The 15,885-nt window shown below is 55.2% G+C and overlaps 2 protein-coding genes across 5 annotated transcripts in view; both read right to left on the bottom strand.

Moving 5' to 3' along the window:
- Window positions 1-391: 391 nt before the first annotated feature.
- ACKR1 (atypical chemokine receptor 1 (Duffy blood group)) lies at window positions 392-6,889 on the bottom strand. 3 transcript variants are annotated; one of them, XM_036344679.1, is made up of 3 exons: window positions 6,764-6,889; window positions 1,849-1,923; window positions 392-1,404 (listed from the first exon to the last, which is right to left on the bottom strand). In XM_036344679.1, exons 2-3 carry the CDS (start codon window positions 1,867-1,869, stop codon window positions 442-444), a joined length of 984 nt encoding a protein of 327 aa, XP_036200572.1. In that variant the 5' UTR covers window positions 1,870-1,923; window positions 6,764-6,889; the 3' UTR covers window positions 392-441. The 3 variants fall into 3 exon arrangements, with proteins under 3 accessions (XP_036200572.1, XP_036200573.1, XP_036200570.1); XM_036344680.1 differs by having other exon boundaries at window positions 1,849-1,920; window positions 6,764-6,888; XM_036344677.1 differs by lacking the exon at window positions 6,764-6,889 and having other exon boundaries at window positions 1,849-3,228.
- CADM3 (cell adhesion molecule 3) overlaps window positions 3,387-15,885 on the bottom strand; it is a 32,437-nt gene continuing 19,938 nt past the window's right edge. For both annotated transcript variants that reach the window (XM_036344675.1, XM_036344676.1), the window contains 8 exons: window positions 14,817-14,957; window positions 14,169-14,321; window positions 13,323-13,460; window positions 12,814-12,984; window positions 10,510-10,600; window positions 9,999-10,168; window positions 6,764-6,889; window positions 3,387-5,707 (listed from right to left, as the gene is read on the bottom strand). In XM_036344675.1, the coding sequence (XP_036200568.1) occupies window positions 5,589-5,707; window positions 6,764-6,889; window positions 9,999-10,168; window positions 10,510-10,600; window positions 12,814-12,984; window positions 13,323-13,460; window positions 14,169-14,321; window positions 14,817-14,957 (1,109 nt within the window). In that variant the 3' untranslated portion in view covers window positions 3,387-5,588. The remainder of the gene's footprint in view (window positions 5,708-6,763; window positions 6,890-9,998; window positions 10,169-10,509; window positions 10,601-12,813; window positions 12,985-13,322; window positions 13,461-14,168; window positions 14,322-14,816; window positions 14,958-15,885) is intronic.

Here is a 15,885-nt window from a genome sequence, read left to right as displayed (position 1 = left end):
GGCCAGCCAGGGAGGGGGAGTCGGGCTGTGGGCTCATCTCTGCTTTGCTTTCTCCGGTTTCTATTTGTCGTTCATGTGTTCTCTGTAGCAGTTTCTCTTCTTTCCTGACCTGCTAAGCCATCTCTTCTGGTGTTTCAGGTTTAGCTGCTTCCCTCCCATTCCGGTCCCCTTTCCCTTCCCCCTGGGAAGAGATGGCAGTGACCTCCCACCTGGAGAAAACACCTGTGTGCCCCGAGGATGTTTGTACATCCCCCACTTACTCCCCAAGCCAGGCAGAGCAGCAGCAGCAGCAGCCAGCAGGGCAATCTGGCGTGAAATCAATCGATCTCTGTCTCTCTCTCCATTTTCCTTCCTCTCCTCGAGTCTCCAGACAAAGTAAGAGACCACCAGCTTCATAAAAGCAGCACAGACTTTAATTCAGGTTGGCAGGTAGGAAGGGAGCTAAGATTTTCCTCCCAGGGCGTCCGGAGGAGAGGACTGTCTTGCTGGGAGGGCCAAGGAGGGCACGGCCCTGCGAGTCGCCCGCTGGCAGAACGAGGCCAGGAGCAGGGGCACGGCCACGCAGTGCAGGATGGCCAGCGCTTCCGCCAGGTGCAGCAGCAGGTCCAGGGCCTGCTGGGTCGGACAGGACGACAGCACCAAGAACCTGGACCTCACTAGTAAGTCCAATCCCCACAGCACTCCGTGAAGCCACCAGAAAATGAACCAGAGCCACAGCACGTCAACCCAGGGACACGGCCCCCTGCCCAAGGCCCTTTTCACCCCCTTGGCTCCCAATAAACCCAGTGGCAACAAGACAAAGATGGCAAAACAGCTGGCAGCGTGCAGAAACTTCAAAATGCCCTGGCCAGGTGACAAGACGCAGAGTCCATTGGAGGTGTCACTGGCCAGGGTGATGGGCAGCGCCAGGAGGATGGCCAGTCCCCAAAGGCCCACAGTGAGCCCCAGGATGAGGCGTGGGACCGGGCCTGCACCCAGTTTGGGACCCAGGCAGGCATGGCAGCCTATCAGCAAAGCTTGGGCAAAGGCTGAGCCATACCAGACTAAGTGGGCCAGGTGGCACACGTAGGTGTTGTGGGCACCACGGAGCCCTGGTGCCAGGATGGGCACCACGATGCTGAAGAGGGCGCTGCCCACGGCTAACTGTGTGAGGAGGAGCTGATGGCCAGGACAGAGCTGCCGGTGAAAGAGGGGTCTGAGCAGAGCGAAGAAGACAGCCGCACTGGTCACGATGCCCAGGACGCTGGCGAGGACGTAGAAAGGCAGTGAGGACTCGTCCAGCAGGTTGCAGGAGCGGCAGGGGGCAGCTGCGTCCATTCCAGAGTAGTCATAGGTCTCACTATAATTCCACTCATCAGGATCAAAGGAAAAGCTACTCGAACTGTTGTCAGTGGAGGAGTCCACCTGGAGGGTCCCCAGAGGGACAATCACACATCTAGTTACCCCGCTGGTCTTGGGAATGAGAGGGGAGGGGAGGGAGGGAGACAGGGGGGAGCCTGGGGTGGAGAACACAGGGCTGGAGTGGGGATGCAGTGGGGCTGGTGGGAAAGGACATCGCAGTGGAGACTGGGGAGCCTGCAGAGGCAGAGTCATGGATCAGCCAGGGCAGGGCAGGGGGCAGGGCTGGCGGGCAGGGGAGTCCCAGGGAGAGCAGCCAGGGGCCTGGATGGTACTGATTGAAAGACAAATGAGGAGGAAAAGCATAGGGACCTGGAGTCGGGAGGTAAGAAGAGAGGGGAGACGAGGGAAGGGATACGAGATGAGGAGGGAAGGAAAGAATGAAAAAGACAGGGGGGGAAAAACAGAGGGGTAGGAGGGGCAGAGTTGTGGGTTCCGCCCCACACTCACCGGGTGCAGGCAGTTCCCCATGACACTGCTGGGCTCACGCAGGCAGAGAGGGAGGCCGGGCAGCTCTGTCACCTGCTGTGGTTCCAAGATAAGCGCCGGGCTAATGAAGGCCATCAGTTCTGGGCAGGGCCCTTGGGTGGCACGGGGGTGGGGGCACTCAGGAAGCCTTCACCCCACGCCCACTGCCTGTCTAAGCTTGAGGCCCACACAGGGCATTGGCCCTCGGCTTCCTGTTTTGAGGTCGGATCCCCCTGGTGGGGTCCCGCACTTGGAAAAGGAAGGAGGTGGGGGCCAGAAGGTGGTACTTTCCCGAAGGTGGAAAGGGAGGCTGAGAAGCCAAGGGCTTTCCAGCAAGAAGGATTCCTTGGGTTCAAGGAAGGAAGAGGGGCCAGGGGTGAAGTGTGAGGCAGAGATAAGAGGCATGCTGGGAAGTTGGAGGGGAAGGCAGCTGATGACGCTCACTGCTCCTCCACCCCTTGAACCTGAGCCAGTGAAAGATGGTTCAAAAGCCACTCGTTTGTGAGGAGTGCTCGTGGTGCAGGGCTGGACCCTGAGATGCTGAGACTGGGCTCTCTGTGTAGGAGTCCGGGAGTGAGCAGGGCTCATTTACCTGTGGGGTGGCATGTGCCGTGTACCTGCGCACACGCCTGACACAGGTGTCTGGATCTGGGGCTTTCACTGTGGGAGGGGGAGGGCTGCCTACCGAAGCTACTGCAGGGCGTGACTGGGCATGCGCCTCATCACCTCTGGGTACAGTGAAGGCACCTTCCAGAACAAGCAGGACACGTGGTCTGAAAGGTAGACAGGCTCTGGGGACAACGGGACAGCGTCTTTTCAAGGGGCCTGTGGCCTCTGGGGGAACCTCTGTTCGTGTCCGTGGGGGACACAGAGGCTGTGCAGCTGCTGCACCGGTGGGGACCTCAGCCCTGTGTCAAGTTCCTCGTGTGGGGAGAGGCCCTTTCTCTCCAGATGGCGACAGAGTGTCTCCTGGGGAGGGTCCCCTAAGCGACACATGCCGGCTCTTAGGTAACCCTGTCCCCCGGGTGCTTTCCCAGGTCTCTGCTGATTCGTCCCTCTCCGCCCCCACAATCTATTTCTTCAGTTAGGGAGGCTTAGGCTGGACATCGGAAGAGATGAGTAATGGCGTGTCTGGGTCCGAATGGGGAGGCAGAGGGGCTGCTTAGGCGACAGTTTCATTGGTCCAAGGAGGCATGTGGTGTTTCAACTCCAGTCCTGCCAGGGACCTCCTTTCCATGCCCACAGGGCGCCTGCAGGTGGAGTAGGGAAGCACAGGGGCGAGAGAACGGGTGCCTTACAAAGACAAGACCATCCCCTCATCTCCCGGGACACTAGCTCAGGTTTACCATGTGGGGGGCAGGGGAGTGAGTTGGGGGACCTGTTGAAAGCGTCCAGGAATGATGTCGGTGGCATCTTCACCTTCACCCCCACCTCCTCCCATCCTGCCTCGAGGAAGGCAGGGGGAGCCGTCGGATGCTCCGCCCCAGACACTCAGGAAAGCAAGGACCCAGCCACGGGAGTGAACACACTTCTCTCCCTCGGAGAGTTGTATTGTTTCCGTACAGAGATGCCCTTGGGAGAGGGGCCCGGCGAGGCCCACGCCACCCCTGCAAATACCAGGCGCGGGGGATGCCGGCGAGCAGCCCTTAGACACGCATCCCCACGGGAGCGAGAGCGGCAAGAAGGAGGCAGCCGAGCGAGCGACACGGTGATCCGATATATTGAGGGTGCCCCTCTGAGATTAGCATAGGAGAGTTAGAAAGGTTATAAAGATATACGGTCCCCTCCCTGCGCCCGGCCCCGCCCCCACCCCAGACAGACACACAAACACAATGGTCCCTCTTCCCCGACTCCCCGTACAAATATGGCTTCTGTGTAATATGGACAGAGTGATTCCCTCAGAGGCAAAGTCAACTTCCCCGGAGCGGGTGCTAGGAGACAGGAGCCCGGGGCTGGGGGGCCGGCTGCCCGCTGCTGCGAGGGGAGAGCCTTGGCTTGGGGGGCTGCTGTGCGCCCAGGGCCCCAACCGGCTGCTGGAAAAGCCACGGTGTTACCTGCACTGGGGGGTGGGCAGGCCTGCGGATGCAGCGGCCCCCCCTGTGCACACCCCTGGGTGTCAGCAGGGAGGACATGCCGGGCGAGGGTGACAGCGGTGCCCAGGGGCATCCTGGGTCTGAGGCAGGGCGGCTGGCTGGGCCGGGAGCCTGAGCAACTCATCTCTATGGCAACCAGCTCAGGCCACGGAGGAAGACAGAAAATCAAAAGGAGGGGTGGGGGTGGGCAGAAGGGAAGTTTCTCTCCAGCCCTCGGCTCGCCGGGCCCAGAAGTGCCAGTGGTCGTCTAGGGTCGGGGCCAGGGAGAGGCCGAGGGTGCACAGCAAGGGGTGGCACTGACTCCAAAGCTCCGAGAAGGGAGGCCGGGCAGAGGTCTGATGCTCCGTGTTTTAGGGCGAGACCCGATGGACAACTGAGCACGGACACATCCCGGGACTGCTTTCTCCATGACTGATGGGGCCTGGGGGTGGCATGGAGATGCCAGGATGAATCCACCTCCCGGGGAGGCCCCCCGCTGGCTAGGAGCCCTCTCCTCGAAGGCCCTCCCTCACGGGTTCCACGGCCGCCACCTGCCAGGACCGCTTGCTGCCTCTCACACACAGATGTGCACACAACACACACGTCCACACACTCACAAAGTTCACATTATCTGCTTTGTTTGGGCAGGAAACAGCTCAGTGCAGTGAAGCTCCTTTTAGTGTTTTTGTGGTTATATCTGCCTGGCTGCTGGGAAGGGGGGAAGGACTGAGGGACAGCGTAGGAATTGGAGGGGCAGGGGCACGGGGCAGGAGGAGGAGTGGTAAACAATGCCATAAGAGGAGTGGTTGCCCAGCAACAGTCCAGGGCTGGGTGAGTGAGGGCCCCTGGGCAGGGGAGCAGACAGTGGCCTCTCCACGGCTGCTGGAGCAACGAGGGGCCACCTTGCCCTGCGGCCCCCAAGGGCAGCTCCTGTGTAAAGGGCCTGGCTTCATACATCACGGGGGACAAGGGTAGGTGGGCCATCTCGACATCCTGTCTCTCCAAATCCATCCCTCCTGGCGGGGACCACGTCCTCCCCATGTGGACGCCCCGGGTCTCTGCGTGGCTGCCCGCCATCTGCAGGTCCCCTCCTCAGGAACCCCATTCGTTCCTTTTCCAGGGACGTGGAACAGGGGGAGCAGGGAGGCACGGTCTGTCCCCCTCTGGCTCTGCTCACAACCTCCTCGTCCCAGAGAAGTCCAGGCAGCAGCTGCTCTGCGCAGAGGACGGAGGGCTGGTGCGAGTCCCCCACCCCCGCCCCCCATACACCAGCCCTGCTCCTGTCCTGTCCTGACCTCTTCCCCCTCCTCCTCCTCCTCCTCCTCCAGCTCCAGATGCTTTGCTCCTCTCGCCCCGGGCCCGGCCCCCCGAGCCTGGAGACAGGTTTGATTTGGGATTGTTACAAAAATAATAATAACCCAAATGCAGAGAAGCCAAGGAAAGGGCCGAGGGCAGCCCTCCCTCCCCCCCCCCTCCCCTCCCCATTCCAAACCGAGTACAAAACCGCACCCAAAGCAGACATTCTGTACAGGGGTGGGGGCTGGGGAGCAAGCGGGAGGGCGGCCCCGGGGTTGCTCTGTACAAGTCCGAGGTGGTTACGGCCCCAGAAGCGCCCGTGGGGTCCCTGCAGCGGCGCAGGGGAGCGGGCCCCTAGATGAAATACTCCTTCTTGTCATCCCCGCCCGACTGCCCGCCTTCCGCGTTGATGATGGCTGTGTCCGCGTCTGGCGCATCGTCAGAGCCTTTTGCTTCATGTGTCAGGTAGGTTCCTAGGGAGGCACAGAGGCTCCTCTTCCAGGAGCAGCTTCCAAACCTCTGACGCCCCCGGCCCACGCTCCCGCCCGCCCATCCACACCTGCTCCTGGCCGTGGCTCCTGGCCACAGCTTCATTCCTCCCATCAGACCCAACGTGCACTTTGCCGCCAACACCCCTCACCCGACCACACCCCTACGAATTCATGAGTGCTGCCTTTAAATAGAGAATCTCAATAATACTGGCAAAAAAATAACAGTGTGTGTGTGCAGATGTGCTTGTGTCTGTATGTGTGTCTGTGTATGCGTGTACAGTGTATGTCTATGTGTGTATATATGCATGCACATGTGTGTGTGCACATATGCATATATGTGTCTCTCTGTGTGTGTCTGATGTGCCTGCAGGCCTGTGTGTAGATATGCATGTATGTGCATGCATCTGAATGTGCGCGCACATATTTACATGTGTGCGCGAGTGTACATGTGTGTGTCTGTGTGTGTAAGGTGGTGCTAAGGGAAATTGGCATGTCGGCTCCTTGTGCAATGCAGTAGAGAGCTGGCCAGCACCTGCTCAGTCGGGTAGCCTGGCTGCAGCTAGAAGTTACTAGGGGAACATCTGAGAGGAAGGCACGTGAAGAGAGGGTAGTGAGATGGCGTGCATATAGGAGAGAGGAAGAAAGAAACGAGACGTTGTGGAGACCAGGGGCAAGGAGGTCGAAGGTCAGGGAACATGAGGCCAGACAGAAAGGCAGGAAAGTGTCCAGAGATGGCAAGAAGAGGCAGAGTTGTGCAGTTCCCTGCTGAAGGCGAGAGCTCTGGTGGCAGAGCAGCGTGGGAGCAGCAGCTGGCTGAGTGGGAAGGTTTGATTCTGTGGATGATGAAAGCAGTGAGGCTGCACTGAGGGGCCTGGGGGCTCCATCACTACCGAGGTGCCTGCGTTCTTCTTCCTCAAACCTCAGAGGGGCTGCCGGGTCCCCGAAGGCCCTCCCTGCAGCCAGCTCCCGCCCGCCTCCCGGAGCTGACCCGCCTCCCTCCCCGCGCCCACCTCTCCTCATCCTTCCCTCACATCTGACCTTTGTGCCGAATCAAGTAATGGCCGATGAAGATGAACAGGATGAGCAGCAGAAAGACAATGAACGCCACGATCCCGCCGATGATGGCGTGGTAGGTGCTGGAGGCCGAGGGCACCGGACTGGGGTCTGGAGAGAAGGGGCAATGCACACGGTCAGGCCTGAGAAACCCAATATCCCAGCATCTCCGGCCGGGCCACAGGGGGCCTCACACAGCAGAGAACACAGGCTGGCGCTGGGAGAATGGAGTGGCTGGAGTGGCGTCGCTAAGCCAGGGGGCTGGGCCTTACCACGTGTCTCGCACAGTGTGTGGGACATAGCAACGTTTGCAAGCATTAATGTGCTCGTGCATAAATAGATACATCTCCTCCAATTAACCCTTTAAGTTGAATTCATGGCCCTGAGGTTGGGCCTTAACAAAGTCCAAGTTCATCACTTTAATGTTTAGGTCATCTCTTGAACTCTCTCCCTCTCTCCCTGTCTGCCTCTGTTTCTATATTTCTTTCTTCTAATCTCTGGGCTTTCAGAGTATTCCTTCCCTATCCTCCATCCCTCATATGCTTCTGTCCGCTTGATATTCTGAGATGGATTCTCCATCGGGGCTTCTCAACCTGTGACCCCTTTGCCCTGAGATCAGACAGAGAAGGAGCAGTAAAAGACTGATGGGCCCCAGAACTGGGCACTTAGGTAAGATGCACCTTAAAAATGAGAGACTGCGCCCCCCTGCCCTGAAGACCAGAGCTCCCCTCGGCGGAGGAGTTTGAGTTCCAGCAAAACCCAGCCCTCCAGCAGGTCTCATCAGGAGGGCCTGCGACTGCATGTTCACGTCCCACCACACAGAGGCTTGTGGGAAGTTGAAGATTTCCGTTATGAAGTCCCGCCGTGATGCTTCCAAGGATGGCCGATGTCTCTGCCACCGGACAGCGAGCCTGTCCTCCATAGCAGCATCCGTGGAGGATCGATGCCCACCGCACAGAGGGGCCAGGCATGCCAAGGACAGCACCCGCCAGGGCAGAGTCCCAAATGCCCTGGAAGACAGGGCCCAGGACCAGGACGCTGTGCTGATGTGTCCAAAATTACCCTCAGCATCGATGTGACTCCCACCCATGGGAGAACTGCTGTTTTTCCACAGACTCAGCTTGAGTCTCGATGCCTCATTGACTCCTTATTCTGTATTTTGTCTCTGCCACCTTGTCTCCTCGGGCTTGATCAGGCCGGCTTTAAGCGCCTTGCCTGCTTATGCCTTATTTAAAAAGAAAACGTTTGTGCTCTGGTTTTTCATGTTCCACTCGGGAGGGAAGGGGAGGATGACCCTGGGGCTCCCCGATAGGATGGGGGCGTGTGATGGTGTGAGTGACAGGAAGCAGCATGAAGGTACCCACTGCCCTTCTCCTGGGGAGTACGTGAGACACAGTCCACATTAAAAACAAATCCTGGGTAATTTTTCTAGCGATTAGGGAAATGGAAATTCCCTAGACAAACAGGTCCCCATAGCAACAGGACCTCCTGGGTCATCCACGACAGGCCCCCGTCTCTCGGTGGAACGGCGTTTAATTTCATTCCAGGCAGGTGGAGTCAATACTGCTAGGCTATTCCTGCAAGAAGGTGCAGTAACTCATTCTACCATCAGGGGTCAGCACTGGAAGCAGTTTAAACAAGACTCACTTTCCAGCACAGGGCACAGAGGACCAGCAAGAGGCCAATCACAGGGCTCAGGATCTTGCTCTGGCTGCCAATCATCATACAGCTAGCCTGCGGAGATTCGGGGGTGGATACCGAACCTCAGTGCCCGCCCTTGCTCCAGGCTTCTGGCCCTGTTTGTTGTGCTGAGCCCGTCCCCACATGCTGAGGTCTGCCCTGGGGTCAGATCCGCCCCAGCCAGACACTCAGGTCCCTTGTCCCTGGGAGCCCGTCCGTGGGAGAACTGCTGTTTTTCCACCGACTCAGCTTGTCTTGATGCCTCATTGACTCCTTATTATATATTTTCTCTTTCCTACTTTGTCTCCTCAGGCTTGATTAGGCCGGCTTTAATGGATGTTTCACTCAAGGGAGCCTCGATGTTCCCCTGACAATGCATTTCCCTATTCTCAGGAAAGGCTTATAAGACTTCTTGGCACGACCCCACTCCACTGCTACTGGGTTCTGCAAAAAAATCTCCTGCCTAGCCCGGCCAGCCATGGCTCGGTGGTTGAGCATCGACCTATGAACCAGGAGGTCAGGGTTCGATTCCCAGTCAGGGCACAGGCCCGGGTTGCGGGCTCCATCCCCCGTAGGGAGCATTCAGGAGGCAACCAATCAATGGTTCTCTCTCATCATTGATGTTTCTTTTTTTTTTTTTTTTTTTTTTTTTAAATATATTTTATTGATTTTTTACAGAGAGGAAGGGGGAGAGATAGAGAGTTAGAAACATCGATGAGAGAGAAACATCGATCAGCTGCCTCCTGCACATCTCCCACTGGAGATATGCCCGCAACCCAGGTACATGCCCTCGACCGGAATCGAACCCGGGACCCTTCAGTCCGCAGGCCGATGCTCTATCCACTGAGCCAAACCGGTTTCGGCATCATTGATGTTTCTATCTCTCTCGCTCTCCCTCTCCCTTCCTCTCTGAAATCAATAAAAACATATTTTTTAAAAAAATCACCTGCCCCACTCTCCATAAGGGAATTCTGCGTTAGCCCGTCTCTTCCCCTGACCTGGGTTTTCAGGTTGCACCTTTGGTAAGAAGGTCAGAGGAGAAGCAGCACCTAGTTCCTCTAGATGTGGTATCTGGGAAAAGATTCCGACTATTTCTCAACCGAGCACAAACTTATCTCCACGTCTGGCCTTGACCCAGGTCTGCAGGAGATTGCATTCTGTCCCAGTCACAAAGCAAGTCTGAGACTAGCCTGTTGCAAAGGGACAGGCATCGACAGCCGTACGGGAGAGGCCCTGGGGGTGAACACAGGATGACGACTCCTGCTGCCAGGTGAGCGCAGGGGCTGGCGGATGGTGTCCCTTGAGTCATCATTGCTAAACGAAGGCCTAGGAGAGCCTTCCATCCTGTGGGTCTTTCCGTATTGCACATGTCAGGGTGGATCCGGAGCTGAGTCTTCAGGCCCTCAACGAGGGGCTGTTGTCCCTTTAGTCCACTCCAAAGCACCATCGGGGGCGCTCTCAGGTGACAGAAAGATGAGCGGGCCGGGTGGACAGAGAAGGGGAGAAGAGGGATGCGGGAGGGGAACAGAGGCGGGCTCACCGTTCACGTTGAGAGTGTAGCGAGCTTTGGAGCTGCCCAGGTTGCTGATGGCCGTGCAGTGGTAGGTGCCGCTGTCGCTCTTGTTGAGGAAAGGGAAGATCAGGGCGTTCTCCTGGGTGTTCTTCAGGGGTGGCACGCTGCCTTCCTTCTCCCAGAGGTACTGCTGGGGGCTGTTGAGGGTTCAGAAGAGAACAGGTCAGGGAGTTAAAGGGAAACAGAAATAACGGAGCAGGGGAGTCGGGGGCTATTGGATGAAAGCTCGAGAGGTTATAGGGGCCAGAGACACTGAGCTGCTCAGAGGCAGGGGGAGGGTGACCTCTTGGGGTTCCTTATGGGAACCAGGGAGGGGCCCCTCCCCGCTTCTGCTGCTTTGCAGTGGAAACAGGATGGCTGTTAGCGTCAGGGAAAATGAGAGGCTCGGACAGTACGGAGGCGACGGGAAGACGTTATGTGAAGATGTCCGTCTGAGAGAATGGGGTTGTACTGGCGGCCAGGAAATGACCCCTCTTACACGGGATTGCCTCGCCCCTCGCAGTGCAGCAACAGCTTCTGGCCCTCGCGGGGATGTGGAGGGTCTGGCCGGATCTCCGCCTTTGGTGAGTCTGTGGAGAAGGAGATGGTGTCAATGCAAAACTCCCACAGGGTTCAGGAGACCGCCTTGATCTCCAAAGCATCCTGTCACACACCACAGCTCCCACCCCTGATGCCGGGAGGCCACGCGGCTGTGAACCGAGGCCTGGCTCCCCCTGCGTCTTGTGAGCAAAAAGCGCTATTGCCATTGAATGTGGGAGGGACTGGTGCTGCCACCTGGTAGAGGTAGGGTGCTGGGGGGTCTGTCCTTGGTGAGGACCCAAGACATGTCTGACAAAGAGCTGGGGAGGCATGCCACCGGTGCATCTGTGCCTCGCACGCTGCCCAGCGCATCAATGGAACTTAATGCATAGTTGTGACAGAACAAATACACTTGCACTTGACTATTGAGCTCACAACCTCTCAATCCTCTCTGTTCTGTAGGGGAACTTAAAGCAGTTGAAGAAAACAAAACATAATTTTTAACGGTCTGTCCAAACATGAAGGGAGAGCTTTGAAGCAGCAAGAGATGGGGGCATATTTTGGCTGCAAAAAGGGACTGACGCAATATAGACGGGCTATGCAAAGGAATGGTGGCCTCTGCCACTGACACCAAAGGGCTGCTGAGGAGGCTCGGTCCAGATGGCTGCGGAGAACAGTCCAACCAGACGCTGGCTTAGAAGAACAGGTAAAGAGGCCGAACCAAACCTAACCAGTTAATGAACGCGTTTCAGTCAAATCAAACAGGACAAAAGAAGCAGGCCCCGCAGAAACCTCCAGCATCGTGCCTGGAGTACAGCATTTGTCGACTGACCGCTGATCACAGGTGGGCCACAAAGCTCCCTGGAGAGTCCTTGCCAGATGGCCGGGACCTAACAGAAGTCTGTGGGACTCCAACAGGGGAGAGCTTCCTTAGCCCTGGCCTGGGCCCAGGCTCAGAGGAACAAGCCCAATGCCAGAACGACCAATCAGAGAAACAAATTACAGCAACATAGAACTCAAGTTTACAAAGCATTTCTTTAGATATTATTTCATTTATCCTCAAGAAAGTTCAGTGGCATAAGCAGGAGCCACTAAGAGATGACATGCTTTGGTGAAAATAACACAGAAGTAGAGGCACCCCAGCCAGAATCCGGGTCGTCAGCTTCCAAATTGAGAGTCTGCTAAATGGGAAGTGATGCGACCCCAGACCTACCTCATGTTCAAGTTTCAGCAACAAGTTTAGCAATTGACTTAAATAGCCCTCAAGTCAGGCCTGTATCTCCCACAAGAAAGAGATTAAGGGTTTTAATTATTTTGGAAAAACACCCAGCCTTTAGATGAATTAGAAAAAAAATACATTATTTTACAACTCTTCATCTTCCAGCTTTGGACTTTATTTTCCTTCCCCCTTGGTTCCTCCACTTGGAAAAGCTCTTTTTGAAAATGTCCAAATTTCCTCAAGTGAGGGGGGAAGTTCACTGTCCGTCCTCAAGGCAGAGTCCATGGAGGGAGGAGGATCCTGGGAAAGGTTAAGAGTAGTGACGGTGATCGTGGACATGTTGGGTCAGAATCCCAGGAAAAATCCAAGAGCTGTGGTAGATAGAGGAGGACGTAGGAAAAGACCTGGGAATAATGATGCCGGAGAGATTGTGTTTCCTACCGCCTGCATTTTCTTGAAACCATCAAAAGCTAGATCAAGAAGAAGCCTCAGTAATCCCTATATTCATCTTCTCATTTAGCAAGTAAAGAATTGAGCTCAGGGAGGTGAAGCAATTTTCTTAGCATCACATGGCTCATAAGTAGCAGAGAGCAGACTAGAACGCACGTCTTCTGATTCCTGACTTGCTATAGTTAGCACGACAGCGTACATGCTGGTTGCATCACACTGGCCTACTCCAGGGCTTGGCAAGCTTACCCATTGGGTCCAATCCTGCCAGCTACATGGTTTTGTAAATAAAATGTTGTTGGAACACAGCTATGCTTGTTTGTTTGTTTACATATTATCTTTGCTACTTTCCTGCAAAAACAGCAGAGTAGTTGACAGAGAGACCATATGACCCCCAAAGCCTAAAATGTTTGCTGCTGGGGCCTTTACAGAACTAGTTTGCTAACCCTTGGCCTATCCTACCACCTCTTGCCTCATTTTGTTTTCACCTACTCAGTTCTCTGTGCCTATTTCTTCACGTACAGCCACCACCACTTTCCTTTTCCCCACACCTTATCTCATACCTGATTCGTCTTCACCCATAAGCCCATGACATACATAAAACTTCAATGCGTTGAGAGGTGGATCTGTCAGCTCCGTTTAGAGATTCATGGTTCACAGAGCATGTGATGTCGGCCCCGTCATCGTCCTGAGTAACCTGGAACGTCACTGAGCTGCTCACGGTGAAGGTTTTACCATTGGAGTCCTCCTGTATTCGGGTTGGTTCTCCTAGAGTAGAGAAACAGATACACACACACACACACACACACACACACACACACACACACACACGGAAACAGAGTGAGCCCTAACACACAGATAGTGTGTGGGCCCCACTGTAGACATACAGATGGTGAGTTTCAACTTTGACAAACTTAGGAAGTTGTGAAATGGATATGTACACACATACACCCATGAGTGTACACAGAATATCTGTCATTCCCCCTTTTTCCTTTTGCATCATGCTTTGTGTGCACACGGACATACAGACACGCACCCCTCCCTCTCTCATTCTCTCTGCCTCCCAGCACACCTCCTCCTGTAACCCCGAGGCAGGAGGGACTTACCATGAAGCTCTTGCTCACCCTTCCGCCAGGTGAGCTGAGCTGCGGGTTTGCTCCCAGAAGACTGGCAGTGTAGGGTGATTGTATCCTTTTCCCGTAACGGTGACTTGTAGCCGGTGATTATGGGCTTCTGTGGGATTCCTGCCATGCACAGGGGATGGGCAGGAGGTGAAGGGGAGGCCATGAGGCTATACTTGGCTCTCCCTGCTGAGATGGCCTCTCTGGGGGAGAGGATACCTCGGTCCTACTGTGGTTTATGATGGGTAGAAAACTAGTTATCTTTCCCTTTGATCTCCTACCTAAGGACCAGGAAGAAAGATCTGGGTGGGGGAGGGCGGGAAGGAGGCATGGTAGTGTGGAGATACACCACACCTAAGACATGCTATGTGACCTGACAACCCAGAGGACAACGGGGTGGCCACAGAAGTAGTATGAAGCTCAGGGAAACAAAGAAGGGAATTGAAATATAGGATAAATATAGGATGAGAGCATGTGAGCAACTGTGGTATTCAACCTGGACCTTATAAGCATACACTGCATGCGCCTCCCATGTTTCCCTCACATAGTCTCGGGAGGCAGGTGGAACAGACATCAGCATCCTTCTGTTACAGGTTAGGAAGCTCAGGCTCAGAGAGAGTAAGAGGCTTGTCCCAGAGCAAACGGTAAGTAGAGGAGAAATTATTAGAAGTCGGTGCTCTTTCCATTTTGTTCCATTGCAAAGGGAACGTGGGCTGAACTTTTCCAAAAGGCTCGGAGCCTTGCCCAGCTCTAGACTCCTTTGGGGACCCACCTAGAGAGGTTTGTTTGCACAGAGCATGCGGCAGTGACCCTGGGGTTGGGGAGCCTCACCCAGCACAGTGATGAGGGACTTGGCAGTTCTCACGGGCATCGTGAAGATGGAGCAGGTGTACTCGCCCTCGTCCGCCAGGGCCACGTTGCTGATGCTGATGCTGAGCTCATGGGGTGTGGATTTCACCAGCTGAATCCGATTATCTCGAAGGGCTAGCGGGGAATTGGGAGAGTGGGAGGCGAGGCTTTTACTGGCACCTTTCATGTTTATCTCCCATCCCAGGTCAGCGTTTTGGGGGGAAGGGGTATAGTGCGATTTGGGGCAGGGGGAAAACCCTGCTCCCGCATTTCAACAGTCTTTAGGTCATTTTCCTGGGCCACTGGCCACAGTAGCCTCAGATAGACTCAGAAAAGGATGTTGGCTCTCGAGGGCTTCCATGTGAGACTCACAGGTCAACACTTAGATTAGGCTCTCTTCCTGCTCCTTTGAGGTGAAGTCCACCCAGGCCCCCTTAAGACCATGAATGGCCCAGGTCAGAGCTGTGATAACAAAGTTTCTCTGAAACCAGCCAGGGAGCCCATGGCTTGTTGTTTCTTCAAATAGCCATACCTTCACCTGTCTCAGCCTCTGGGCTATAGGGACCTTTCCCCTCGGTGCTGCAATCCCCTTCCCCAGCCCACGGTCCCCACAGAGAGAGACAGCTCTACCTCTCTTCTCCCCAAAGTAAAGAGTCTGCTGAGCAGGGTTAGACCACTGCAGGGATGAGTCCTCATGGTCTTTCACTTGACACTTGAGCACCACGGTGCCACCAGCCACTACTGTCTCATCGGATGTCCAGGGCTGACTGTCTGCAGGAGTAGAAGAGGGTTAGTTTCCGGAGCCAGCCCTAGTCCCTCCACCCATTTCTGGGCCAAAGTCTCATTCAGACCAGCCAAGGTCCAGGGCTCTGTCCCTTAAGGCATCACGGAGGAAGAACAGGGGGAAGAAACAGAGGTGGTGGCGGGGGGCCTTATTTCCTTGTTTGGAATGCACAGGACAACAGTTACTTGTTGAAAGTTTGCTTAATAAACTGACATGGCCCCACACACTTGGAGGAGTAAAAGCCCCCCAGATCTACCCATGCCACTCCACATGTGTCTTTCCTGACAGAGGTCTACCATTCACCTTTGAAAAGTCTATACATTCACAGATGTATCTGTCAGCCTATGTTTCGCCTTCCTGCCACCACCTGCCTAGAGAAGCAAGAACAGGAGAAGCAGTTGTGACTAATAATCCCCAAACTAAAAGCGAACACGTTCACTTACATAAGCGGTAGCTGATACAACTTCAACCCAAACAAACAAAACAGCTTTAAAAAACGGAAACATTTGACACCGACTTTTCAGTTCCTCCAACAATAGCTGCTCCCTTAACATATTTCTTCAGTGTTTGTGCTACCCGCTTCCCAACACACAAACCCATCACCATCCCGGTGTTAGAGGACTAGTTTTCCCTTCGATGTGATGGAAAGATGTTTTCTAATTCCTCTCTCCCTAGTCATGTTAAACACACAAACAAAAAAGGACGAATCAGATATCATATGGATGAGCCACTGGAATCCCAAATATGTCTTCTAGTCAGGCGTCAACTGTGAGCCCCTGGGGCTGCCTGACCCTTGCTCCTCCTCCCAGTAGCATTGCTCCATCCTCCCCACAGCATTGTCTCTGATTCCCATGATTGATTCCCTCCCCTTCAGGACTGACTCTGTGACCCAATAGCACTGACCTTCACAGACTA

This window comes from Myotis myotis, unplaced genomic scaffold, assembly GCF_014108235.1.
Source record: "Myotis myotis isolate mMyoMyo1 unplaced genomic scaffold, mMyoMyo1.p scaffold_m19_p_18, whole genome shotgun sequence".
Taxonomy (NCBI): domain Eukaryota; kingdom Metazoa; phylum Chordata; class Mammalia; order Chiroptera; family Vespertilionidae; genus Myotis; species Myotis myotis.
Note: the sequence above shows the minus strand (reverse complement) of the source record. Positions and strands in the feature narration are given on the sequence as shown.